The sequence below is a fragment of the Nesoenas mayeri genome, assembly GCF_963082525.1.
Source record: "Nesoenas mayeri genome assembly, chromosome: 1".
In the NCBI taxonomy this organism is placed as follows: domain Eukaryota; kingdom Metazoa; phylum Chordata; class Aves; order Columbiformes; family Columbidae; genus Nesoenas; species Nesoenas mayeri.
This window is the reverse complement of record NC_137541.1, coordinates 141,552,888-141,580,569: the sequence shown is the minus strand read 5'-3', so window position 1 is coordinate 141,580,569 and position 27,682 is coordinate 141,552,888. Positions and strand designations below refer to the sequence as shown.

General features: G+C 40.8%; 1 protein-coding gene across 1 annotated transcript; it reads right to left on the bottom strand.

Moving 5' to 3' along the window:
* Positions 1 to 468: 468 nt before the first annotated feature.
* DPT (dermatopontin) lies at positions 469 to 27,515 on the bottom strand (the record flags this gene model as incomplete). Its single annotated transcript, XM_080353698.1, has 4 exons — positions 469 to 535; positions 5,689 to 5,796; positions 17,488 to 17,613; positions 27,217 to 27,515. 4 exons carry the CDS (start codon positions 27,513 to 27,515, stop codon positions 469 to 471), a joined length of 600 nt encoding a protein of 199 aa, XP_080209824.1.
* Positions 27,516 to 27,682: the final 167 nt, after the last annotated feature.

Below are 27,682 nucleotides of genomic sequence, written 5' to 3'. Positions count from 1 at the left end.
GTTGGTTCCAAGTACACAGTAAAAGATAGTAAAGTCTAGTGGATGTTGGAAAGCTTATACTGCGTTTCCACCTCATTTGGAGTGACTGTGCTGGGAAGCAATTTATACAGAGTTGCTATGGAAAGAAAGTTGTATGTGTTCAGAATGGCTATATGTATATATATAAAAAAAAGGTAACTGTGCATATGCCATAGACTTGTGTATCATAAACGTGTATGTCATAAGCAATTTTAGTTGGGGGATACAACTGCCAGTGCAGACTGAAGGAATCCTCCAAAACTGCTATTGCAAGCACATGGGCTGGCATTTTATTTATTAGCTTCAGAGGGAAAGAATTATATCTTCAGCAGACAGCTGGTGAGTCTTGGTACTTTTTTTGTGACCCTAATTGCCCTTCTCCTGTAATCACTGACCCTCATCCCACCCTGTCCTTCCCCAAGCTTTCCAAATGAGGTACGCTTAATCTTTTTAAACATTTTGAAATGGGCAGTCATACTCTGTCATCCTGCAGACAATGAATTTCCACTGTCGATCCCTGCATGAAAGAGAGACAAGAGAGAGATGTTAGTGAGCCAGAACTGCAGAGGATAAGACTATGCAAGTAAGAATAACTTTACACCAGGTATTGTGGCAACAAAAACATCTGTTTGCCATTAGTTAACTTTCCTCTCAGTGCTTTGTGTTTTTATGGGCTGAAAGGAGATTAAATATGTCTGATAATTATAATTCCTTCACATGGTAAGAAAATCAGCTCTCTGAATAATTAGATCTCTGAGTACGCTTCAGAAGGCAATGACTCTTGATCGGTCCTAAATCAGCTTTAAATCAGTGACAAAGAGGAAAAACAAGGTTCTGTCAAAAGTTATCGTCATGTGATGTATTGCTCAGGAATGTGTACAAAGTAAAATACGTGGGTGATTTTCAAGGTATTTCTAAGTGTGGAGTTATCCACACAGCAAAATTAACCTTTTTTATTTTTTCCACTACAAGGTCTTCTAGCTAGTGTCCTTTATTAAAGGACTATTGAATGAATCAATAGAGAGAGAAATTAAATTCACTTCTCATCCTTGATCTCTGCAAGTCACATATAAGTCAGACAGTGTTTATGAGTGTAAGGAGAGTTTATGCTCTCCCTGGTTTGTGAGTAATTGAATGTCTATATTCTCTCTCAGGAGAGTGACACAATACCTAGTAACAGTTGTTAGTAGGAAGCATGTCTGGAACAGCAGAATTCAACAGTGGATGCCAGTGATTTAGTGTCCAATAGCTATAACAGGCTGCAAATTTCCACCTTAGCTTATTGGGTGCTAATTTTTCCCTTGACAAAAAGGCATGGATTCAGAGGACCAAATATTGTCCTGATGTGGAGCAAATGTTCGATTTAGGCTGCTTGGTGCTGGCTAACAGGAGTTTGGATCCGATGTACAGTCCTTGCAGATGGCAGGTGTCATTTAAATTGGTAATGGGTAGTACTCCAAGAGATTTTTGAAAGTTTGGATTCTGCTAATAGTGATCTCCTAAACCCGAGGTGTGGGACAGGTAGTGCTGCTGGAGTGGTTCAATAGGATCTTGCTTTACACAACTTCTGCACAGTCCTAGTTTTCTCGTGGCCGATCCAAACAGTGAGGAACCTGATGCAGAACCTGCTGCCATTCAGGGATGTGCTGAGACACATGAGCCCAAATTTTGGCATTAACTGATCTTATATAGTGTCGTTGACTGTGTGACTGTGAAGATTAATTTGTCTCTTAAGCTCTTTGTGAGTATAAAGCATCTCATCTTAGCTTTCATTAACTGATATTTTTTTAATTGGAAATTTACTGTGCTACTTCAGTTTATGCTGAGTGTTGTTTGGAACTGGGTCTGTCTCATACTCATCAGCAAGTCTGCGTTTAGTTATATAGAACCTATTTTTTGTTTTCTTTAGGCCTTTCCTAGATGTTTTTTAATCATAATGCCTCATAAAAGGGTTATCAAAGGTTAATGAAATGCAACATTCATTTCTATTTTAGAAGGTCCTAATTTGGACTATATGCATGCTCTTCAAAGACAGTTATTACTCTTTTGGTCACTGACCTACCCAGAGAGACGCCCCCCCCCAAAAAAAAAATTACTCTCATGTGGATTAACAGGATTATATGGGTCAAAATTAAGGTCTGGTAAACCAGCACCCATTGTCAGAGAGACTTTTAGCTCAAAAGCTGAAGTTAAGTAATTTTCCTAAAAAAGGATATTGTAAAGTTTAATGTCAAGTTTTTTAAAATAAATGCATTTTAGTTACCTGAATTAACAGCATACTTTAAAATATTAGAACAGAATTATTCCTGAAGTTGTAATTTAAGCTTGATCTTGCAGACACTTTAGCATATATGCACGTTTGATGGCCAATAGGTTTATGCATTTAATGCCTTAATTTATCTCTGTTTGCATTACTTGTGTTTGAAGTTAAGCATGTATGTCCAGCTTTTCAGAATGCAGGCTATTACTTTGTACCATTGGTCCTATGTGTTTAATTCGATAGTTATCAGCCTCTTTCAATCGTAGGTTCCCGGCAAGTTTCCAAGTGGGGGTGCAGATCCTATCAGGAATTGCCTTGTGTAGCGTCCTCTAGAATATATATGGATTTGCCTTTGCATACCCTTAACGCTAGTTTATAGGTCTCCCACAAATTGCTAATTTGATGCATTTTCTTTGTCTTGGCATGTCAATATTGAATTGTCACTGTTATTATCCAGCTGTCATATGCTGTCAGATTTGAATTTTTAATGCTATAGAGAAAATATCTTTTATCTCCAAATATTGTCAAATAATCTGTTTTCAATTCAGTTTAAAAATTCTATGAATTCCTATTCATACTGAGTTTGACAAAATCCTCTTTCTTTGGTCATATGAAACTTATTAAGGACATGAAATACCCTATGATTTAGCTCAGCTGAACTCGGTAGATATCCAGCTTGTCCAGGCATTTCAAATGTACTTACTGTTGGGGTATCTGAGTGTTGATCTTTCTTTCAGTGAAGATGTCTGAGCAGTTCAGAAATTATTGGCTATTCAGATCACCCAAATAAATGGAACAGAGATCAGTTTTGTAAAAGAAATGAGCTTATGACAGAATGCATGTGCTGTTTTTATAATATACTATGCAGTGAAGGGCAAGCTGTGGCACCCACCAAACGGGTCTGGTGGCCCTCACCAGATTTTGTATATACAATTGTATATACCCCCTCTGCTCCCAGAGGTAATTTAGGCCCCTGCTAATTCTTTCCAGCTGCTTTTATCCTGGTTTATAGACAATTGTTTTCTCCTTTTGACCCATTTGATTGAAAAATATAAATATTAACCACTTCTAAAGTCTGTGCTCTACAGAAAAGCACTTAAAACCTCTGATGGTTAACAGCAACTCCTTCATTCATTCCTGATACACACGCATGGAAACTCACAGAGAGTGATTACAGAAGGGGAGGTGAGGATGCAATGTTTCTAAACTTTCTACAGCTTTTGCCATGGCATCATGTTCTCTCTCAAATCCCTGTACATCAGCAATGACTGCAGTGATACAGTGTCTTAGGGTGTAGGAAAGGAGGATATGATTTCTGCAAGTTTATTCAAAAAATCCAAAAATGCAGAACTGCTTGATGTGATTAGGAAAGCTTACACTAAAATATCTTCAAAGGTTTTTTTTGTGCCTTGTTAGCTCAAGAACATTGCCTGTCATGGACTAAATAGTATGGACACAAGTTTAGTGTGCTTGAAAGTGAAAAGCAGTCTCAAAATCTACAGCATATTTACACAAAAAAGTTGCATGTGTGTATGCCGCTGGCAGACTGGGACTGAGAATAGCATTTTTTTGCTCTCATTCTTTCTCAACCAGCTGCAAAGAACCGTTTTGGATGACAAAGTTTGCCAGTTTTTGTGAGTGTATCACTTGGGAGAGTTACTGTGTGAATCTGAATTATGAACTGGCATAGCAGGATTTTTTTTCACTTCCATGCTAGGCAACGCAAGTTGGTTTTAGTTGCTCTGGAAGCTGGAGCTCAGAAAGTTCCTTAGCACAAAAAAGTTTCCTAGATTGCAATTGTTAAAATGTTTTCTCTATAGTTTTCCCCTGCTAGTGTTGCAAGTACATCTGTGCTGTCACAGCTGTGATAGGACAAAGGTGTTGGTGGCTTCCTTCCAAGTGTTGTGATCCCATAACCTGTGAGAACCATTACTTCCCATGTACATGCCCAGTCCCTTGCTGCCACCCTATTCTGGAGACTGTGTTAAGCCATCAGCAGCCACAGACAGACTCTCTGCCATGGCTATGACGAACAGGGATTAAGAATAGTGCTGGGGAACATTTAAGAGGAAAAAAACCAGGACAGGTATGTCCCTTGCAAGCTTTTAAATTCTTTCTCCAAAGGGATGAAGAGATACCCTTGAGTTAATTAACTGTGAAAGTTACTCTTCTACTTGTAGGGATAAATTGCAGACATGGCTCTTCTATTTTTTAATGAACAGGCTAATGAATTTTAGCCAGAAAAATTACAGTTATGGACCTGTGGCAGTGTGTTATCATTTTTGGAAAGGTGGTCTTATTTTAGGTAGTTTTGACTGATGGAATCCCTAGTGAACCTTGGCAAGCTGAGAGTGTCATTGACAAAAGCACCTCAGCTCCTTTGAGTGTTACTAGAGACAGCTTGAGCTGTTGGTGTGTTTGAAATCCTCTCTTCTCTCCCCGCTTCTCCTGTAGCCAGTCAATGATAGGCCAGTGCAGTGCACCTTGCCTGGCTGGCTGTGTTGTGTTTGATAACAAATGCCTTAATATACTGGGTTGAATTGTCTGATAAAAAACATCAGCAAAGAAATAGCTCACACTTGACAAATTAGAGGCCAGCTTGAGAAGAATCACGATCTCTCCCACAATCAAGTTTCAGTGACTTGATCCTGCTGTTAGGATCTCTGCAGTCCCAGAGACAGCACTGTGGGGCTTACATTGTCTAAATTTTAAAACCTCGCTGTTCTGCATAGTGCAGAGGGAGAGATACCTCTTTTTAGCTGAGCAGAGCAATTATGAAGCTATCTGCATGACTACAACTTCACTAGCCATAGGGCCTCTCTCAAGAGGATTAGCAAATGTCAAGTAATAACTAGGACTGATCCAAAAAAAAAAATGAACTCATTTTTCGGAAAGGGATCAATGCACATCACATTGCCTGAATTTCTGGTGTGGCCTCAAATCTGTTAGAATTGTGTTGCAACGGACTGAGCAGTTTACAGCATTCACATTGCAATTTCTATGGTCTTATCTTTGCATCCTGGCAGATTCCTGCAAAGGAAAGTGAGCCAAAATGAGCCCCCTGAAAGGACAAGATGTTCTAGGATGAGTTTTTACTAGGATGAAAGATGCTCTGACTAGACATAGGTGAGAAACATCACTGAAGATCTATTACAGTTTCCAGAGCTCAGGTTTAGACAAGCCTACCATTGCTATATTTTTCACTACTTAGATGGACATGGGAAGTGATCCCCTTGTGCATGAAGAATAATGCATTGTGATCTTTGGTCCTCAGAAGTACTAGCCTGATGTCGAGTACCACAGCAGGGGATGTGTAGCCATGTACTGTTTGAAGGAAATAGAAAAGGAAGACCTTTTTTTTTTTTTTTTTTTTTTTCTTAAATTTCCAATGACACAGACGAAAAACAAACCTGTCCACAGCAGAGAAAGTTGTGGTTGCCCCACGGATGTAATGGTCATAACTGTACATCATCATGTCCATATCTTCTCCATAGTGTCCTGGATATTCTGTTGTTAACCTTTACATTAAAGAAAAAGAAGATAATATAATTTACCGTCTTAGAGAAGTAAGTCCAGTTGACTGAATGCAATTCAAATAGCTTTTTCCTTATTCTTTAAAAGCTTTTGTTTCTTTACAGTACCACAAGATGCAGTCTCACCTACGATACTCCCTCTGTCTTCTACACAACTGATGTAGCTATTTCAATAAATTTCAGCAAGTGTAGAACTGTAAAGAGCAAGTTGAAGTATTATATGTATATACATCTGTAGCTCTGGGATAAAAGCAGCCTGAACAAGAATGTAAAGCTTGTCTATTACTTATGTCTTTATTGCAGGGATTTGTTCTCGCCTCTTGTGAATCTGTTTGTTTTGCTGCTGTAGAGAGCTGTAAATGTTGCCAAGTAAAATAACTACAAGCATTTATCCATTTATGAATTATATTAAATGAATGTAGCAATTAATCCCTTCCTCTTTGTTGTTTCCATTTTGCTGCCTAGTTTATAATGTAAAAATATGGGCCTGGACAATATTTGTGCAGTGTATTTTATCTAAGAACCTCAAAATGCATCTGCACTTATTAATCAAATTACAGTTAGTGCTTCCCTGGGAAACAGGCAAATAATACTGTATTTGGTTTTACAGATAATTAACAGATGCGGGAAGTGGCTGGGACTTGACCAGTACTTTTTGTCAACATTATGTTAGAGGTCAGGAATGGAAACCTGGCACCCAGTCTTTCCCTGTATTACAGCATTTTAAGTGGGAGTTGCTGGTGGAGTTGTATCAGCTTCACTCAAAACTGCAAAGGGTAGAATCAGATTCCCTGTGAGGGAGCCACTGTCCATGTGGAAACAAACAGCTTAACTTCTGTTGAGACTAAAAGTGTTAAGATGCCTTTACAGAAATTGTGACAACCATTTTTCTGACTTAATTCAGCCTAGCAGCAGTACTTGAATGATGCTTGAAGGTGATCCCAGCACAGCCCAGCCAAGCACTCATGTGCATGTTTACTTTTTGTTAAATCAGTAAGGTTTGAGCACAAGCTGAAATATTTTACTCACTAGGAACATAATTATTGGAATGGTTTTAAGTTTTTAAAATTATATGCTTGGGGGGTATTTGGAGCCTAACCTAGTAACTGTTGGAGTGCTGTTGGAAACTGAAAGTTTACCTGAAAGCGGAGGGACTCTGGAATATTAGGCTGCTTTCTGCTAGAGCCATTTGTTATAACAAAAAAAAATCCACTGTAGTTGCCACCACTTTATTTTAAATGTATTTTTCATCACTTTGTTTACCCTTGTGCTGTTTACGTCTGCTTTGTAAAGCAGATGTGACTTAATTCACGATCATTTTCAGCTTTTGAAAATGAAAGAAAAACATCATTCAGTTGGAACATCATTCCTAACAAATAATTATTCCTTGACAAATGAAAAACAAGACTGAGTGTGAAACTCAAGTGTAGCCTTATGACATCCCTAAGTCTCAACTGTCGACTTCTTTGAACATATCTTTTTTCTTGTGTCTCCTGTCTTTGGCCATAGCGATCATCAAACAAATTACTAGCTACAGCACAAGAATGCCTGTGCCCAAGTGGTTTTAGGAGGCAGAAGAGCAGGCCTGGTCACAGCGTCTGTTGTCAAAGCTCTGACCAAGGGCCTATGGATTTGCAGAGCCTTTGCAGTGTTGTGCTGTTGGTACAAAATGAACAGCAATATTTTACAGATCGTGCAGACAGCTGCTGCAGGCTGCGAGAAATAGAAGAAACCATGTACACTGGCAGTTGTTAGGATGGATAGGTAGGTAGAGTCATCAGTATGCTCTGCAAGTGTGAAAACTAGAGCCACAGTTTTAAGTCCAGCCCCCATGAAAGTCCAAAATGAGACCACTATTGAATTTTAATGGAACTGGCTCTGACCTAGACAAAGAGAATAAATGCAAATACTACACAAATCTGTTTCTTATGGCTTCCACCAGTTAACTGGTGGGTTTTCTCTAGACCAAAGGCCATCACCTGAATATGTTTCTGTCAAACCATGGCAAACCTAACTGATCTGTTACTTTGATTGAAAGCTGATGTTATAATTTTTGTTTTCAGGACACCTCCCCCTGTGCTCCCAAATACATATTTATTTGTCAGTGCCAAACAGTTAACAGCTCAGATTTGAATACTTTTTTACCTAGGCAGCCTATGACTTTAATATCTAGCACAGCTTTATGACCCATAAAAGAACCTTAATCTGAGTATGAGATAGTTCTTTGGTATAGCTAACTTGTTGAAAGCCCTTTAGTTTGCAAATAGATGCTTTTGAGGCCCTCCATTCCATCCCCAGAGCTGTAATGAGAGCTAGATTATACTTCAGAAAGCCTGACCTCTGCTACTTGGTCTATATTTTATCCATTTTTCTTACATAGAAATCAAGGCCTTGAAGAGGACTTTCTTGCATACTTGCATCTCCCCTCAGTGAAGCCGTGGATTTAATTTTGGGAACTCCAGAGTATTTCTGGATCCATAGCCAGAGGCCAAGAGAAACTGGGGCTATATCTATGCTAATGGAACAAACAACACCAGAGAATGTTTCTGGGCACTATAACCCAATTGCCTAGATGTGCAAAGTATTGGAACAATCCCTGGGACAGTTATAGCCCTGACCAACTAGCACAGTCTCAGCAGGTACTTCAAAGACAGTTTGTGAGTTATCACATGGTAGGTACCATTCCTAACAGGCAGAATGTGGACACACTGTTTTGAAGGGTGAGAAGAATTTAATAGTGTGGCTGCTTTCTCTGCTAGAGGAGAATCCCCATATTTAGTTTGCTAATGTGTAGCCCGCCTGTCTGATAGCTCATCTTTCAAGATTCCTGGGTTACAGCAGGTTTTAAAAACATGTGGCATGAAGACCAGCTATGGACCACGATTTCATTTTGCATTCATCTGTCAACTCCAGGTTTTGGGGCTTTTTCGGGCTATTATTATGACAAAACACTAAGGCATGTGTTTATATATGTTCCACCAAATGTGTTTCATAACATCTGTTTGGCATTCAGCAAGGAAAATGTTCTGTAATCTTGACCAGCACTATGTGCTGGGCAGACAAAACTTGAGCAAAACACAAGGTTAAAAAGCTGCTTTCAGCTCTACTCAGGGACAAGACAGAGAAGTCAGTTCTTTGAACTTGCTTCATGACCCTTTCAATTGAAAAGTAAATCTAATCACAAGCTCCCGAACACTATGAAGGGTCCACAAACCTTTTGCAGAAGCAGGCAGTGTTATTCTGAAGTGAATGGATGCAGCATGGAGCCTTCATTTAGCTTCTCTTTCTGCCTACTGTCGTCTCCCCCTCCTCCTCTAACTTCTTCAAATTACCATTCAGCCTCTTAAGGCTCCTCCGCTAAGAAATGTTCAAAAAGAAAATATATGCAATTACCGAAAGTAAATGATACGGGGATATGAGCTGCTCTGAAGTTTGTCTTGTTACACAGACAGATGCCTACTGACTCCTTTTGTTCTGAAGACAAAAATTACAAATAGTGCTATGACAGCAATGTTCAGATTCACTTGGGTCTGTGTGGTCTGTCTGTGTAATTCAGTTCTCTTTGATGTCTGCTGTACTCATTTATGGAACTGTTCCCTTAAGCCCACGCAGCTCAAGGTCGTCTGGATTACTCTGTATCCTTCAGAAGGAAATGCAATTGGTTTTCCATATAGCAGTGCTCCATGGGGTTACCCAACCCTTCTCTGTTATCCTGAGGATAAGTCACACAAAATATATCTGCACCGAGAGATGCTCTAGTGTTTAATGCATAGGGATATTCAGTACTTTGTTTTCTCATAATGGAGCCATTAAAGCTCTTCTCAAAGTGGTCTGCCTGGCACAGAACAGTGGTTCCCTCATCATATGTTGTAGTTTGGTGTGTAACCATATTATCAAGAGTTTAACTGAAAATATTGTGTTTTACACTTTAAAGCATATCATCTGTGTATCAACTGTCAACCATGTACCAGGGCCCTACAGATAGGTAACTTATTCACAAATGTGGTAGCATTTGGGAGCCACACGTGGCGGTGTATGGTTTATAGCAAAGAGGAGCCATGAAACAAATGAGATACGATTTTTTTCCCTAATTGGTGAGGGTTTACCAGCCCATGGGTGTCTGCACTCCCAAGGGCAAGATCATTTGGGAAAAGGCATCCACAGCAAGCTATATGAGGGCTCTGTGAGAGCTTCTGGCATTGACCTCTTAACAAAGAAAACTGAGCTAAGGGAGCAATGAGAAGCTTGGGAATTGCCAAGTGCTGAGACAAAGTCACTGCTGCTGTTTGGGGTGACCTAAGGCCTCTAGGACCAAGCTCTAGTGCTTGTGGTGCCTGAGAGGATACCTGAGCGAAAGGCCTAGAAAAGAGACTTGCAAAGCAGTAGTGAGAAGACCTCTGTTATACTGATGATGGGACCGAGGTACTCAGTAATTTGGTGCTGAATGAATCCTGAGGAGACAGAGGATCTGTGCAAGACCTAGTAGGGTGCATGTAGTGGAATTGTTTACTAAACCCAGATATGCACAAAGGTGTTAAGTTTGGGGAAGGACTCATAGAGGAGAAAACAGTGATACCTTTAGCAAGTGGTAGTCTTTTCAATATGCATGATCTATTTGCAAGAATTAATACAGAAAACAGAGGAATTCAGCTTTGCAAATACACTTCAGGTTGGCAGGTTAGTATCAGGTGTATGATGTTTGGACACAAGAATCGTGGACCACTTGTGGCATTGTCAAGAGAGGAGAAAACAGATAATTCTGCATTAAAGACTGGGAAAGAAAAGCTTGTGAGAAGGGGTGTAAGTGGTTTGGCATGTGTGAAAGAGAGCAGGAAAACCTGTCAGAAAAAAGTGTTTTCATAGTGGGGTTTTTAGCTGAAATAGAGTTGATGTGAGATGGTTTATCCTCTGACTGGTTTGTATCACCCCACAGATCCTCACGTTTTTCTAATGTACTTTACTATAATCCTACAAATCTTGCTCAGGGTAAGAAACTTATTGAAAAAAAGGCATTAAATCTTTAACAAGATTACTGTTGTTATTATTCTTGTCTGAGAGTAGTAATGTTGTTTATTTTCCATGGTGAAGAATTACTATGTTAGAGATTAATAGAAAACACAAAGTTACCCATTTAGCATTGAGAATAATGTTTTGTACTGATCTACAATGATCCCTAGCACTCTTTGAATGACTGACTTCAGAAATAGCTATCCTGAGTCTATTTTTTGCCAATAAGAAGATCAAGTCATAGTAATGGCCTTATGAGTATTGCACAGCCCATCCCTTAGAGAAGTAAATGGGAACTATGGGTACACCTTGCCTTCAGATACCAAACAGAAAAAAGAAGTGAATCTTTTAAAATATCAAAGACAGACAGTGGTAGAGCTCACGGTTTCCTGTGTGAACTATTGAATATACTTATTTCCTGCTAGTAAGTACATGTTTCAGAGTGCCTTACATTTTTCACTTCTCTTTCAACTACAGTGATAACAAGATGAATTACTTCTCTTTAACCTTAATTTCTCTCTTCGCTGCTGAAGTCTTCCTCTAATGATGCCACAGCCAAAAGAAGGAGCTGTTCCATTTCATGAGGAAAACATAAGCTTTGACATTAATTTTCTGACACTTAAGTAAGAGTGTCCCCTGAATGACCTTACTGTTTCAGATGTTATTTACAAGTGCTTCAAGAATATGGCTCTCCTAAAGAAGGATTTTGGTTCAAGAGCCATAAGCCTGCATGTTACATTCAGTGAACATGGAAATTATATGATCTTTAATCAGTTTCAACTCTTCCTCCAGCTGGAAGACAGTGGCCATTCTCTTTTAAAAAACATACTACACTGAAAATCCAAAGAAGGTCTTAATAAGCTGTAGAAATTCCTGCCAATGGTCCCAGTGTAATTCCAGATTGCTGGGCTGCCAGGGAACTAGAGGTGTCCTGGAGCTGCTCTACATGTGAGCAATTCTCTCATGTGGCCACACTACACGTGTTTTGGGATTGAGTTCAAGCTCCAGGTTATGAGATCATAGATTCACCTAAACACATCACTGCCCTTCTGTTTCCCCTCTGTGTGAAAACCACAATCTCTCACAGGGTGGAGGAGCCAGGAGGCCAACATAGTGGGACCACAGTTCTTCTTGGAGGTCTGCATGAGCTAATGCAATACAGATACAAGTGGCAGAGAGCCCAGGGTACCTTATGCATGTTCATCAAGATGTATCTGAAATAACATTAGCCAGCTTTCCAATGTCAAGCAAATGTGTTTCCCAGAAGAGCCTGTTTCCACCACATCTATTCTGAGTTTACCTCCTGGATTTGTATCTCTGCTGTTGGTAATCTCTGAGAAGCCTGCATAGGATCTCATCAGTTTCAATATGGCTTTGGTGGCAGGTTGAGTCCAGAAAACAAATAAGTTCTTTAAGCCTCATAACTCTTGGAAAATGTAATTGTTGCCTGGACAATGTCACCATGACAGAGAGCAGCCACAGCTCCAGACAGACCTTCTGGCACTTGAACTGCTGGTTGTTTGGAGAGGAGAAACAGTCATAAACAGTCTGTGCAGACTTGGGGCTGCTCTGTGACATGTGTTTGTTTTCGAGAGTGTGGAGTCAAGCTTTCAATTTCCTGGCAAAGAGAAAAATCTGAGCTCTAATGGGACGACTTAATAACGCTGTGTCTGCATCTGGGATGGATTTGCTTCCTTTATGGTTTGAATCAGCACACAGTTTATTTTACTGTGGTAGCATTCCCTAGCCAGGTAAAATAATGGGAGCTTTTCTGCCTCCCGTGGGAAATGTTAATTATTTTCAGTATGGTAAAAATGTGCAGAATCCATGACAAAACTTGGCATGGTAAGGAAGAAGCAAAGTACTTGTAAAAAAATAAAATAAAATAGCAAGTGCAAAACTATGAGGCTGGAGAAAATGAGTATATTTATTTGCAGTATGGGCTTACTCTACAGGTAAACTGGGAATTAATGGTGAAAAGACAAACCATGAAAGAACTGCTGGGCTCTAAAGAGAAAGATGCTACCAAGCAAAGTCCTTAAGCATGTATTTGGCTTTAACTGTGTTCTTAAATTAAACAAAGTGTTTAAGTGTGGGTTTCAGTCAGCATGATGATGTCACAAATTAGTATTCCAATACATGTTAGCAGGACTCAATAAACATGAATGTTCTAGCTGTAAAAAACAGGTAAAATTCTAACAAACCATTTGCATGGCTCATATACACAGGGAAAACCTGTCTTTATTCATTGTAGGGGGAAGACCAGCTTACTTTAGGAGCAGTGTAGTACCAAAGAAGAAGAGCCAAGAGAAACCATGCATAAGGATCAGCTGTCTTACTGCTTTTATATTTGCCAGAGAGCCCTGGAGGAGGAAGAGATCAAATACTCAAGGTGAGAGCTAATTTAAAACAAGGTTTTGTTACACCTCAGTATTGTCAGTTTTCTTAAAAATGCCTTTCTGCCCATATTTGATTCAATAATCAAGTATTCGTTGCACATTAAAATTCAAGGTTGCTGAGAAATTCTGCAACGAGGATTGCCTTTGAATATGGATTTTCCTGTGTGTCATACGTGATCTATGAGGCACCGTAGTTGTTACATATTTTCCTGGTATTACTTTTCCACACAGTCATATACTAATAGATGCCTTTGCATAAAATTAAGCTGCTTCTACCAAGAACCAGGAGTCAGCAGCATGTTAATAGCTATTTCTCCACATGTAGTTTATTGACAGCTAGTTTCTGGAACAGAATAAATACCATTATAGGTTGGGGAAGAAACTGTAATGAATTATGATACTGCATATGCACATGCATTTTTATTGTGTCTTATATGCATATACATTTTGAGGTTCTACCCTTGGTAGCTGAGAACTGCTTTGCAGATTGTTTGGTAAACACAGCCTCTCTGTCAAATGCATCTTAAACAGAGTGCAAGATACAGACCAGAAGTGTGATGTCTGAACAAAGTCTTGTGACAATAACTTGGAAATGCCGATGGAAATGAAGTTGTGAGTGAGACCTCTTGGGCTTAGTGAGTGGGAAGTTTAGTGGCTGTACACTGAAGTTTCACAATTCAGACAAGTCACATCTGTAATAGTAAAACTGGGTCCAAGGTATGGTGTTTCGCACTACCACATTGCAATTCATGTTGTTTATATCTTAGCATAACAACTAGTGCTCTCCCAGACACTCTCTAGGCAAGGTGAAGGGAATAAAACAGAAAATAAACCATTCCCAGCAGACATTAGGCAGGAGACCACTGTTTTGGAGAGGAAAGTTTAGCTGCGTGCTGTGGGCCCTGCAGCAGTAGGAGGAAAGACTTCTTCTCAGTGAGGGTGACAGAGCACTGGAACAGGCTGCCCAGGGAGGTTGTGGAGTCTCCTTCTCTGGAGACATTCAAAACCTGCCTGGACATGTTCTTGTGCAACCTCACCTAGGCGTTCCTGCTCCAGCAGGGGGATTGGACTAGATGATCTTTTGAGGTCCTTTCCAATCCCAAACATACTGTGATACTGTGAGTCCTCCTATTTGGGATTGCAGGACAAGTCTTGTGGAAAGGGACCACAAGAGGTTTCCAGTACAGCCCCCTGCTCAAACTAGGGTCACCTCAGGGATTTATTCAGCTGAGTCTTGAAAACCTCCAAGAATGGAGCCTGCACAGCCTTCCCAGGCAACCTGCTCTACTGCCTCACTGTCCTCATAGCAGAAAAGGTCTTTTCTTTATAACCTTCTGAACAGCACTTCTGCCCTCAAGCGTATCAGCTGTTCCCCCCAGTTTGGTGTCATATACAAACTTGGTGAGAATGTGCTCTAATGCCCCCTCAAAGTCATTAATAAAGATGTAAAGCAGGATGGGTCCCAGGGTAGACCATTATTTACAGTGCTCTGCTCGTAGTGGTCACTGAGGCAGGGTATCGCCCTTGAACAACCACCTTCTGAGCCTGTTAAACCACCAGCTTTTTACCTATCTAGTTGTCTGTCCATCCAGACCAAAGCATCCTGATTTGGATAACTGTATGTACAAAGAACTTGTATCTACCTTGCAAACTCCTAAGGCAGAATGACAGCTTGAAAGAAAATGGAAGAAATATATTGTAAGGAGGCACTTCAAAGAGTAAGGTCAAACAAGGCTCTCAAATAGAAGAAACTGTATGAAAGACTCTCCAGGGTGAGAGTGGGCACGGAAGTGTCGAGACAGTCCAGAAGCTTAAGCAGAATCACAGAATGCTGGGGATTGGAAGAGACCTCGAAAGATCATCTAGTCCAATCTCCCTGACGGAGCAGGAACACCTAGATGAGGTTACACAGGAATGTGTCCAGGTGGGTTTTGAATGTCTCCAGAGAAGGAGACTCCACAAGCCCCCTGGGCAGCCTGTTCCAGTGCTTTGGCACCCACACTGGGAAGAAGTTTCTTCTCATATTTAAGTGGAACCTCCTGTGTTCCAGTTTGAACCCATTGCCCCTTATCTTATCATTGGTTGTCACCAGGAAGAGCCTGGCTCCATCCTGGTGACACTTACCCTTTACATACTTATAAACATTAATAAGGTCACCCCTTGGTCTCCTCCAAACTACTCCAAACCCAGCTCCCTCAGCCTTTCCTCATAAGGGAGATGTTCCACTCCCTTAATCATCTTTGTTGCCCTGCGCTGGACTCTCTCCAGCAGTTCCCTGTCCTTCTGGAACTGAGGGGCCCAGAACTGGACACAATATGCCAGATGGGGTCTCACCAGGGCAGAGTAGAGGGGAAGGAGAACCTCTCTCTGGATCTACTAACCACCCCCCTTCTAATACACCCCAGGATGCCATTGGCCTTCTTGGTCACAAGGGCACAGTGCTGGCTCATGGTCATCCTGCTGTCCACCAGGACCCCCAGGTCCCTTTCCCCTACACTGCTCTCTAACAGGTTATTCCCCAACTTATACTGGAACCTGGGGAACAAACTGGGTTCAAGATGGAGTGACTGAACCTGGTAATTCAGGGTACAAAATGGTTTTATAATGAACCCGTAATCAGAAGCTATGTACCAGAAGATTTTCACAAGCCAGGTGACAGGTCTTCCCAGAGGTTTCACAACTCTCCCCTCCCAGAACATGAGCACACGGGATTTCTGCCCTGCTTAGGCAGAGAAATGCTTTGCCTGCCTTTGAAATACTGCCTTTTCTGCATGGAAAGATAGTAGCTGCTGAACTGCATAAGGCATTCGTTTCCAAGCGTAAGAAATGGAGTGTTGTCACTTTTGGAAATAGAAGGGCAGAATAGGAGTCAGTGTGCAGCTGGGATGGAAGCGCAAGACATCAGTAACCCCAAACATTTACATTAGGATTTGCATTTCTCTGAATGCCAATTTGCAAGGCAGAGACAAAGTTGTTCCCAGTTGTCAAGACAACATCTGAGGGAAATAGAACTGTCAACAACAAAAGAGGTCAGAGAAAATTTCTGTTGCCTCTCTGAAAATATATGCAATATTTAAGGAGTAAAAAGATTGGAAGAACTCTGTAAAAGTTAGAATGAGTTTCCCTCAGAGGGAAGAGCCTGGGCGGGTATGTAAATAAACCCCCAGGCAGAGCACATCTGTAGGCAGTGTGAGCTCAAAAGGGGACAGAAGAATGTTCAAAGACTTTGTTACAGAGTTCCTATCATGGAAAATATTTAAAAATATTAATAATGATAAAACTCAATTTCTTTTCCTTCTGGCCGTAAGGAGACCGAAGGATGCAAAGCAAGGCACTGCTGTTGTGTTTGGCCAGTAGCCAGCCAGACAAGTAAGACCAAATGACACAGAACGGTTTGGATGTGTCTCAATGGGAAGTTTACTTCAAAGCACAGATTTCCAACCCCCCCAATCTCTTTTTTTTTAAATTTTTTTGACTGCAGGCAGGTTATTCTTTTTATCAATGAGAATAGCTGGATTAATAGCCCTGACATGTAAAATCATGAGTTCTCTTACACAGAATGGGCAGGAGCAATATGAGCTTTCTCTGTAGTTTCCTACTGTACTTCTATATCAATTTTGAGAAACCACACAGAGATGCTCAAGATGTGCAGCTCATTTTTCCATAGCCTCTGTGAGTCTGACAACACCAGTTGTGATGCTGTGTTAAGGTGAGGCCATATTTTTTTTAGGTTTGGACTACGATTGGTAGCTCATTTTGACTTAGGTTTTCAAACAGCCTTGAAAGAAGGAGCAGGTTGTATGCACTACAAATGAAAAACCACCAAGTTGTCGGCCAGAGGATATTTTTTCTGAGGTAACTGGCAGTAAATTCACTCTCGTAAGTCATGCTGGCACAATTATGTAACACAGAGATGTTCCTACTCCTGTAAGTGTGCTAGATTTATAGTGGGAGCTATATCACCACCTCTGAAATGCCATTCCACTTTGGAGATTTCTGTCATGGTTTCCAGCACAGCGAGGCTGCTGCTGGTACCCAGACCTGGTCATTTACGGCTAGCTACTGCCTTGTGCTGTTCGGTGTAGCTGTGCCCTCATTCTCTTCCCTTGGCCATGGATCCTCAAGAATCCTGTTAGAAGACTGGAAATAACTTGCTTAGCCCCATAAAACACATTTAACTTTTTCTCAGACAAGGTTTTTGATGGGTCAAAGGCATTTATGAGGACTGCTGGAGAAGAGGCTCACAGGTCTGGTGTCTGCTTGAACTCACCAGCATGAGTATGGGCATCTCCGGCTATAGCGGCAGCAGTAAAATTGCCATTCACGGTCAAGCACAGATGGAAAATACTGGCTCTGGAAACCAGCCACCAGCCCATTGTTCGAGCAGGTTTGATACCTAAGAAAAAGGAGAAAGAACACATAAGGAAAACATGGTATTAGATTCCCTGCTATTTTCAATAATTTCTTAAAACAGGATTAAAAATATTGATTGAGGGTGGAAGCTAAGAGTTTGGCTTTGTATTGAGAAGCACTATGTGCATTTGCTGTGTATTAAGTAACCATTTTGTATTAGAAAGCAACAGTAGTTAACTAATAATGTGTTAACATTTGTGTTGCATTTAAAACTATTTAAGCTGGTTTTAAGTATTAAATCATTCCAGTATGCAGGCAAGAATATTTTTCTGATGTTGATATTCTCAATTGTTTGCAAATCATGAGACTGACTTCAAAATAGTCCATTATTACTTTTATCTCTGACCATTGGTATTTGAGCATTTGGGGCTCACCGGAGTAATTTTTTCAACTGCTTCTCTACAAAAAAAGAAGCTTTAGAAAATTTTATATGAGAAGTTCAGCATTTTATTTTATTTTATTTTATTTTATTTTATTTTATTTTATTTGTTATTTTCCTTCTCAATTACATATCTCAAGGAGAAGTCATTCTTAATTCAAAACACTATAGGCTTGTGATGAAACTGTGATTTGATAAAAATCACATGAGGAGAACTGAGACTCAGATATTACGAAATTATAAGACTCACATAAACTTTATGACTGGGTTTTCAAAATCATGCTTTCTGTGTACTCAGGAATTCTGTCTTACATGTAAATCAGTGCCTTCAAGTAGAATAGACATGGTCTCTAAGCATGCAGATAGATGCTTCTCTTTCTGCACAAGCATCTGGACACTGATACCCAAATTATTTCAAGTGATAATCAGTTTGAATAGTTTCCTTCTTGGAGACTAAAGACAAGGAGAGCATGAGAACGGACAGCGCATTAACTCAACTGTTGAGTGCTCATTCTCTCAAGCACCCTTCTGGCCTCATTGTTTCCCTATTGGAGAAAATCATAGGAATTCAGTTTCTTCTATTTACTTTTCTTTCTTTTTCCTTCATCAAGGAAAACTGGCAGCCTAGAGCTGTAGGAAACCTTCCTTGTGATACCATAAAATCAAATACATTGATATATCCAAAAGACAGTTTCAGAAGTAACTTTATGATTAACAGATACCAATTTTTTCCCTAGATTCCTTCAGTGACCTCATGGTTTATTTTAAGGAGCCTGGAGTTCCCGGAAGGGAAAACGCATTGTCTAGCAGAGTTCGTGTTTGGAAAGTCATGCACTTGTGCGTACAGGTGTTAGTGCTCACAAAGCTTGAGGCTCAAGTGTTTGTAGGCAAAAGCTGAAAAACTGGCCAATTTTGACCAGTGCAAGGTTGAATTCCTCTGCCTTTTGGCTTCCTCCTCTGAAGCAGGACTCTCTTCCATATGTCCCCTCCACCGTGTTCTGTTGTTCAGACAAGATTATTTACGTTTGTTTGTGTCCCCACATCCCCCACGTTGCTGGGGCTGCACAAACTTTCTGTGCTTTGTGAGGCTCTTCTGAGGCCCTTCAGAGTGAAGCGATGATGGGGACTCTTGAGTTGCTATGGTATCACACCAAGTAAGACAGTCTGTCTGGCACTCTGAGGATTTCAGCAGGACTTTGATAGGAAGTTGCTCTGTTTTTTGGCACATAGGCCGTGGGAACATATGGCTAAGACTCTGTGTAAACATATTGGATAGCTGCAGATGATTGGTGTTATCCTGATGAAAGAAAGGTTGATAAACAGAAATATAGGGAATGGTTGTACCTGTTGCAAGATGAGAGCTTTTCTGTATTAATCTGTGTAAAGCAGAACCAATTCTGTGTGTCTTCATCTTCTGCCTCTCCCCCTTCACCAGTCATATGCACTTCTACTGCTCAAGTCCTTGTGCCCCTGTGACACTTCCTAGCTCTTTTACATAGGTGCAATAGTGGGAGCATTTAGTTTCTCCTTTTCCTTTGCAGTTCCTCTCGAAGGCCCAGCATTTCCCTGCTATTTCCCATCCTCACTGGTCAACATCTGATATTCTGGCCCATACTTGTCTTTAAGGGAGGTTTTTCCTTCTCCTTTCTCTCCCTCAGGTTCAGTCTGGGAAGTCCTGCCCCCTTTCCCGCTGTCTTTGCCCTACAACACTTCCTATTTTCTTGACACCTGTACTATAATAATACACTCCAGTTTTGACGAAAGGATTCATCTTGAAAGAGACGTCACTGATGCACCCTTCTCACTATAGCAGATTGAAAAATTCTAGCTAACAAAACACACTCATGTTTACATGTATACATACTTGGGCACTAAACTTGGGGAAGGTATGGTTATTTTTGATCCTGATTCTATCTTCTCCTGAAAAGTTTATTTAAAATAAATATTTGGAGTTGTCTTAAAAATTTATTAGATGGAGACTATAACTGGCCATCAGTCATGTCTTATAATTAAATCGCAATTTTATTTTAAAAACATTCAAAGTAAAATTTGGAATATACCTTTAAGCTTACGTTAACTTCTACCTCTCTGCTTGTCTCATACAAAGTCCTGAAGTCTGTTATTCAAGCTCAATATTGGGTTCAGCCAAAGAAAGATAATAGTGACATTGAAGTAGTTTTCTTTAGCTTTGAGAAAAACACAAGATTTTTTTCCTTGTTCTTTCTAATTTTGAAGTCAAATCCAGATATTCCTGAAAAAAAATGAAGAAATGTTCTCAGAAAGTACTTATTTGTGAGCTTAAATAAAATCTTTTCTTCTCCTTCCTTGTTGTGGTTGGCCTCTTTCCTACAAGCAGAAAGTTATTCTTCCAGGGAAACAAACAACTCCTCCCCACACACCTTTTAAGTAAGATGCTCTAGGCACTAATCTGAAAACAACACTTAATATGTGAGGATTTCTTTCTTCTCTGTTAAATTCACTACCCCTGTCACAGCAAATCCTGCAAATGAGTATAGTGAATAAAAAATTTGATTTACAGCCAAGTAAAAAAGATGGCATTTTCACTAGGTCCACTCTGGAGCACTTCTGTTATATGGATAATTTGGTATTCAGAATTAATGTTGTTGGGTTCTCCTCACTCATGATATCCTGACATTGCTAGGAAGAAAAGAAGATACCTCTTAGATTAATGCAGAAGAGCATGAGAAACCAGCTGGGACTGTGTGGGATTAAACTTGGCGATGGATATGTTGTTTTGTTTTTTCTAGTTGGCTCAAGATGTGATGCATGAGGAGTTGCCTTTTGGATCTGGTACTGGGAGAAGAGGAGGTGAGCTGTCTGGTAGATGGAGGAGTGGGAAGATTGGTGGTGGTGAGGGTCAGGTGCTGTTGAATGGGAAGTTGCCCTTCTCTTCCCTCGTTTACATCCGTTGGAAGTGACTGCAGCATTTCACAGAATGTAAGTAAAGTATACAGCCTTATTTTGGGTAGAGTTTTGTGTAGTAATAGCGATATGCTGGCTCAGAGTTTTCAGGTCCTGATGCAGTTGCCGTGGAAAGCCTCTCCTTTGCCAGACCTTCGTCTGATCTGGCTGATGAGTGTTGTACAGCTGAGTTCTGTCATGGCAAGCAACCAAAGTGTGCATCCATGTTATTGGTTTGGTGCAGGTCAGGACTGCTTTTCTTGTTCACCAATGAACGTTTATCTGTGAGACTAAACTAGAGCTGGTTTAAAACAAACTTGCTCAAAATGCATATATGGATTTTGGGCCCATACATGATCTGTTTCACCCTACAGATCCACATAAATTTTACCACATTATTTACAAACATTGATATAGCCTCGATGACCAAGTGTATACCTCGTTGACTCAACAGTTGCCTGCCAGGCTGAAGGCAAATATTGCTTGCAACAGTATAGTTGTTTTGGACAATGGCACCAATTTTTGTGCCACTTCATAATTACACCTACATCTTGTGTTTGCTCTTTGCTAAACAAAGCCCAAGAGTGTTGTGTGCCACCTAATGCTGGAGCTGTGTTGTAGACCTGTCCCCAAGGCCCTCCATCCCCGACATCTGTCAGGAATTGTCTGGGTATCACTCCCTAAAGCTCTCTGGAAATGTGCTGAGTCTGACACACAGCTTGGTAGTCACTGGGTCATGCTGCATTAAGGTCTAGTTGTTCCTTATAACAGGGTAACCTGGGAGTGTCATTCTATGTACTTCAAAAAAATCCTACTGTTTTGCTGTGGAGCAGATGGTTCCTGTGAAACTTGCATCATTAATTACTTTAAAGCTCTCTCTCTGGAGCTTGTCACAGCAAAATGGTTCTATATATCACAGCGATATATCAGACATGGCAAACTGACCTGATAGAAATAATGCTGCCTGCTTTCATCCACAGTCCTTCCTGCAGTGCTTAGGGAGAGGTGGCCTCACCTCACACAGCCACTAAGAACATGGTTAGAGTGTAGGAGGCATTTTTTAATGAGACATTAGAGACACTGTTTTACTAGAACGTTATTTCACCAAAATCTGATACTTTCAATATCCAAAACTTAATTTCCTTTTGATATAGCTGGGGACAGGAGGCCCTATACTGCTCTCTACTTATTTTGTGGGGTGTCCTCCTCTGTGTAGTTTCATTAGTTGCATGATGAAAGCTAATTTAATGGTCAGTCTGTTAGAGATGTGCAAGGAGAGATAAGTGGCTGAGGGCAGGCTCGGCACACTTGAAACACTGGCACTCAGAAGAAAAGAATGACTTTTTGTGTTTGATTAGGCCGTGCAAGTCTCCAGCGGCCACTTCTATGAGGAGTCTCCTCTATCTGTTGTGGGGTGTTGAGATGTGCTGTCGTGACTTCCACATGCCAAAGGCAACCTCACTGTCACCTTCAGCTATATTTTCCTTTCGTTTAGGGGTCAGTGATTACTTTCTTTCTATTCCCTGCCAAAAGAGAAGGCAAGGCCCTAATCACCCTGTTGATTTCTCCCTGAGAGATGCTGATGAGGCCTCCCTATCTACAGAAACATCCCTCATCTCCTCAGATGCTCCCACTGGACTCAGTCCATTGCAGCTGTGCTAAGAGCTTGTAGCACTATCCCTTTAACATAAACCTAGGCCTTTGAAGAAAATTAACTTGTCTGCATAAATAACAGAAATGGGAGCATTTTGAAAGGGCAGCTTGATTATTTGGTTTTGGTAATACAGCCTCAGATTTGAGACTTGGGATTAGTCAGAGATTGAGAACAAAACCGGTTGCTTGCAGATGTACCGGGGTGTGCTGCCAGCGCCTGAACAGGAGGCTCATGCAGACATTTCCTTTGCTGATAAGTCTGTCTGTGCATCCAGTTTGTGAGAAACAGGGTTGTGTCCCTACTGCATGTGTGTGCTTGTGCACTTAAAGAGAAGGCAAAGGAGAGTGAGAATTGGAGTGGGGAAGGAGAATCTAGATATGTTTTTCCAAGTCCCATCCAAACACTTTCTCAGAAGTCTAAACAAGGAAAAGAGGCAATAAACATGCATTAAATACCACTTGGCTGGAAACATTTCTGCCTTGTGCCTTATGTGTAATTGGGAGCGTACTAGGGATATGGCATGGTTCCATCTGTATTATGTGGTGTAAGCCAAACATTTCTCCTGGAGAGAAGAACTGGTTGTCTTTGACTTGCAAACTTGTGTTTGGTTGTTTGATCCCTGTTCTTTGGTACTTTCAGGCAAGAACACCAGCTTTTCTTAAGTACCTTGTTCAAAGACCAGTCCATAGAGATAACTCTGTGATACTCAGTGAAGAACAGTCTCAGCGGCAGTCACTCAGACCTTCCCTTTTCTTAGGTGGTGAAGTATTTATCAAAGGCCAAACTTCCTCCAATACAAATGGAGCTAAAAACATAAGCTTTATTCTGTCTTAAAAAGCAGGATTCCTTGAGATGTTGCAGCATATAAATAATGATGGGTGTGCAGAATCAGGGGATGTCCTGGGGACTTATCCATGCTCCAGACATTCTGCTCCCAGTATTGAATAGCATCTTGGTTAGCAGATAGCCTTTGCAGAATCAGTAGGGCCATAAGTAGGGTGTTGGGACAGATAAAATATAGTTAACTTTAAATATATACATAGATTAATGAAGCTGAGAAGGCATCACTGGTCTTTTCATCCAATCTCTTGCCAAAATTTTCTCTGTGGGTCTTATAACACGTTCAAAGGTTTCTCATGTCCATTCAGCAAAACATAAAAGAATATGCTTTCTCCAGAAGTGCATGTACAAATATGCTTAATTTCAGAGATGTGTTTATTAAGTGAAGCACTTATAGTTAGATGTATTCTGAAATGTCAGTAGGTAATTCTAGGCAACTGTCAGAGGTGATTGGTCTTCATGAGTCTGCTTCTGGAGAGAGATGGGGTGCCCCAGAGGGCAGTTTTTAGAGTAGCTGTTTCTCTCCATTGACTCTGGAAGGAGGCAGAGTTTATAAATTAGGCATTGTGATTAGATGCCTAATGTGAAACTGTGTCATTATCCTCTTTCTCTTGAATATTTTTTTTCGTATCTGTAAGGTGCAAAGTCTTACAGGTTTAATCCTAGAAGCCCATCTAACACCTAGTGTTAGTGTAGGAAGCAAGCTTACCTAAACCAGCTTTGCCAGTAATTCTTTCCTGCCCTCCAGTCCCCTCAACTCTCCCATTCCTATGCTTCCCACATCCATTTCTGCCATTTACTCTCCAGTGCTAATGGCCTGAGAAAATAATGAATTTGAGACTCTTTCTTCTCTCTGCTTTATACTCCTACTTCATTTTCTCTCTAAAGCATTTCTTGGTTTATTGTCTGCTCTACAGAAACCCCTCTTGGGCTTGTCTCTGTTGTGCAGCTGCACAACAGTCAGGAATGGTGTTTTGTGAAATGCCACAGACAATTTGTCAGAGGTCATTTGTTGGTGCTTCTGCCAGACTAGAGTTTCTGGGACATGGCTGAGAAAGTGGAGGGAATTCAGAGGAAAGCTGGTCATGTGGTCAGTGCTTGCTTAGGAATTTTGGAATAGAAAACTTCCAAAGGAGAACTAGAAGAATGGAGATGTGTTTAGCGTGAGAGCAAAAGCATGGTTGAAGGTGCATGGGTGAGGGAAAGGCATAGCTGCTACCTATTAATAAGTTAAAGAGATTTTATAAAGGATGCAGTGTGCTTGTTCTCATTACTCAGTGAAGGTTGGGCAAGGAATAAAAAGCCTCAATTACAGCAGAGGAAATGTAGCTTTAATTTTAGGAAAAAAACTTGGCAGTTTTGTAGTTATTAGCAGTACAAGCTGTTAAGTCTCCCTGGATGTGATATACAAGGCGAAACAAAACACCAGAGCCAAAGAAAGAATAATAGAGTCCATCCTGCCAGGATAGGGAATGGACTAGTGAGTCCAGCAGAGTGCTGTGCCAGCTGACATGAGGATGATGTGTTGCTCCTGAGCACATTGGTTCATCAGGAGCTCAGCGGGGAAACAGAGGTGGCCAAACAGGAACCAATGGTACAGATTGTGACTTGTATTTGTGGTCCCACTTGATTACTGAGTTAGAACTGGGGGTGGCTCCTAGTAGCAATGAGCTGGGCATGGAAGAGAGCAAGAAAAGAGAGGCAGCTATGAGAAGTAAGGCTGCCAAGAGAGAACGTGTGGGATTGTTGAAAGTCTCGCAGGCTACATCTGTGCTGTCACATTAATGTGAGGTTTGAGTTTGCAGTCAGATGCTCCAGGCTGTTTGCTGCTGGCCCACACTTTCACTTCAGTCTGGGATGAACCTGCTGGGTCCTGGGGCAGCAGCGTCTGGTCACAGTGAGGGACATGCTGGCTTACACCAAGCTTCTGTTCATGAAGATGCAACCAGCTCAGCCCTGGGTGCAGAAAACTGCAGAACACAAGCAGGCAGAGCTGGATAAGATGTATGGAAATAAGTCAAGTGATTAGGAGCACAAGTTCACCTTTGCAAAGGAGTATGTGTTCTCTAATCATTTTGGTGTATTTTCCCCTCAAAATGGATGGATGGAGGGAGGGAAGGAGGGAGGGAAGGAGGGAGGGAAGGAGGGAAGGCGGGAAGGAAGGAAGGAAGGAAGGAAGGAAGGAAGGAAGGGAGACATATAGATGTAAGGATGTTGGAAAGGTGAGCTGGGGAAGAAATAACTAAACTCCAAAAGCTAGAAAAGAGAGTGAAACAGCGTTAAACACATTGAAGAGGGGTTATGAAAGAAAATAATTTGGACAAAAGATAGGGTTGGCAATAGGAAAAAATGTAGGCAAGTAAAAGAACAAAGTAAGAAGATTTTTTAAGAGTTGAAGGAAATGGGAGTCAGATAATACACTGTGAATGTAGTCATTCTAAGCACACAGAGCATGGTAATGAATGTGTCCCATGGCTAGACAGCAAAAGAAAACATTCTGTATAGAACATTTTCTGTTTGTGAGAATTGAACTTGAGCAATTGCTTCTAGTGATTTTTAGAAAGAGAATAATAATTTTACTTTGAACAATAGAAATGTCTAATTCAAAATTACTGTGCAGTAAGTAGAAATTGCATCAATGTATGAAAAATGAAGAAGTCATCCAGTATTATCACAGTGTCTTCTTTCTGCCTTTTTTGCAGCCCTTTGCCTTTCTTTTCAGTTCTTATTCCAAAAATTAAGTATAGGGTCAATCTTTTTTTTTCCTTTAGTAATTGCATCAGCCATAGGAATGTATCACGTGGTAAATGAAAGAGTATGAATAATTCAGAACAATTTTTTGAATCATTTAAAAAGCAGAAGCTTCACATTTCATTATTAACCTGTTCCCATAGAACATGAAATCTACAAAAATTTCTGGAGCAAAACCATTTGAAATATTTGAAAATATTGTTGAGTTCATTCTATCAAAAAAAAAAAAAGTTTCAAATTCAGTTTTCCAAAACTGTGTTTCATGAAAAAATCAGAAGATCATTAAATACTGGGTATGTGCTACCTAAACATGAAACACCACACATATTTCGAAAAATTATTTTGGCCATAAAATGTGATTACTTTTACCTCTAAGGCTGATATAAAATGTAGCATTTAGTTAACCAAAACATGATCTTCTGCTATCATTATCATGCATATATGTGCCACCATCATCACTTGTTAGTGTGGATTTTTGGCTCCTGTAATACCAGCAGGACTGAAAAACAGCCTTTGACTGGGCCTAAGCCAAAAAGCTTAGCAACAAAAACACAAAGAGAAAAGCCAGTGCAACACAAAGAATATTTTTTTTTTTCTAGTGATAAGAGCAGGAGGTTGGAGTGAGGAGTTTTACAGTTTGTAACCAGGTTTAGTCACCAATACAATGTGTAGCCTTTCAAGAGGAACTTTATCCTCTCCTCACTAAAGGTTCATGCCCCTTTTTCTTCATCTGTGAAACAGCGATAGCAAGATTGAACCACTTTGCAGCTGAGATTGTGAGTGACCAAGCAACACAGCATTTCTAACGCACACTGAGACCCTCCAGCAAGAAACTGCTACAGAGGAGGCAAATGTGATGCTGATCACCCCACACACATGCATTGTGATTAATGAGTCTCAGGCAGCCTTTCAGGGCAGTGAAGCTGCTGGTTATGATGGCATTAATACCCGTTTGCATTGACCAAACTGCAGTATTAGCACCCACATTCCACAGGGAGTATCAGGGCTGTGCCCTCCAGGGATGGTTGGGGTTCTCCTACCATTCGGTTCCCGCCCTGTTGATCTCTTCCCACCAGCACTCTGTCGGCTCACCGAGGCTCTGGGCGGCCGGCATGCAGGCGTAGTTCCACAGTCTGTCGGAGCCTTCCTTCTTGCTGAAAACACTCCTGACAGCCACAATCACCTGCCCGTGCGGGCACTGGAAGTTGAAACCCTGGCGGTACACGTTGACCCATTCATCATTATCTCCATAGTTATAGGGGCCGTAGGCATAGTCACCGTACTGGCCCCATGCCACAGTCACCAGAGGCAGAAATACACAGAGAAGGACAAGGTCCATCCTGAGGATGTTCCTGGCTTAGAAATGCCCCACTGGTTTGTTGGGCTGGCCCTTTTATATCGCCTCTAACATTTGGCTTCCAGATGTTAAGCTTCCAGATCCAAGTGCAATGTGTCATTGCTTAGTAAACCCTCTCTGAGTTACAGACACATCCAATTACTTTTAAG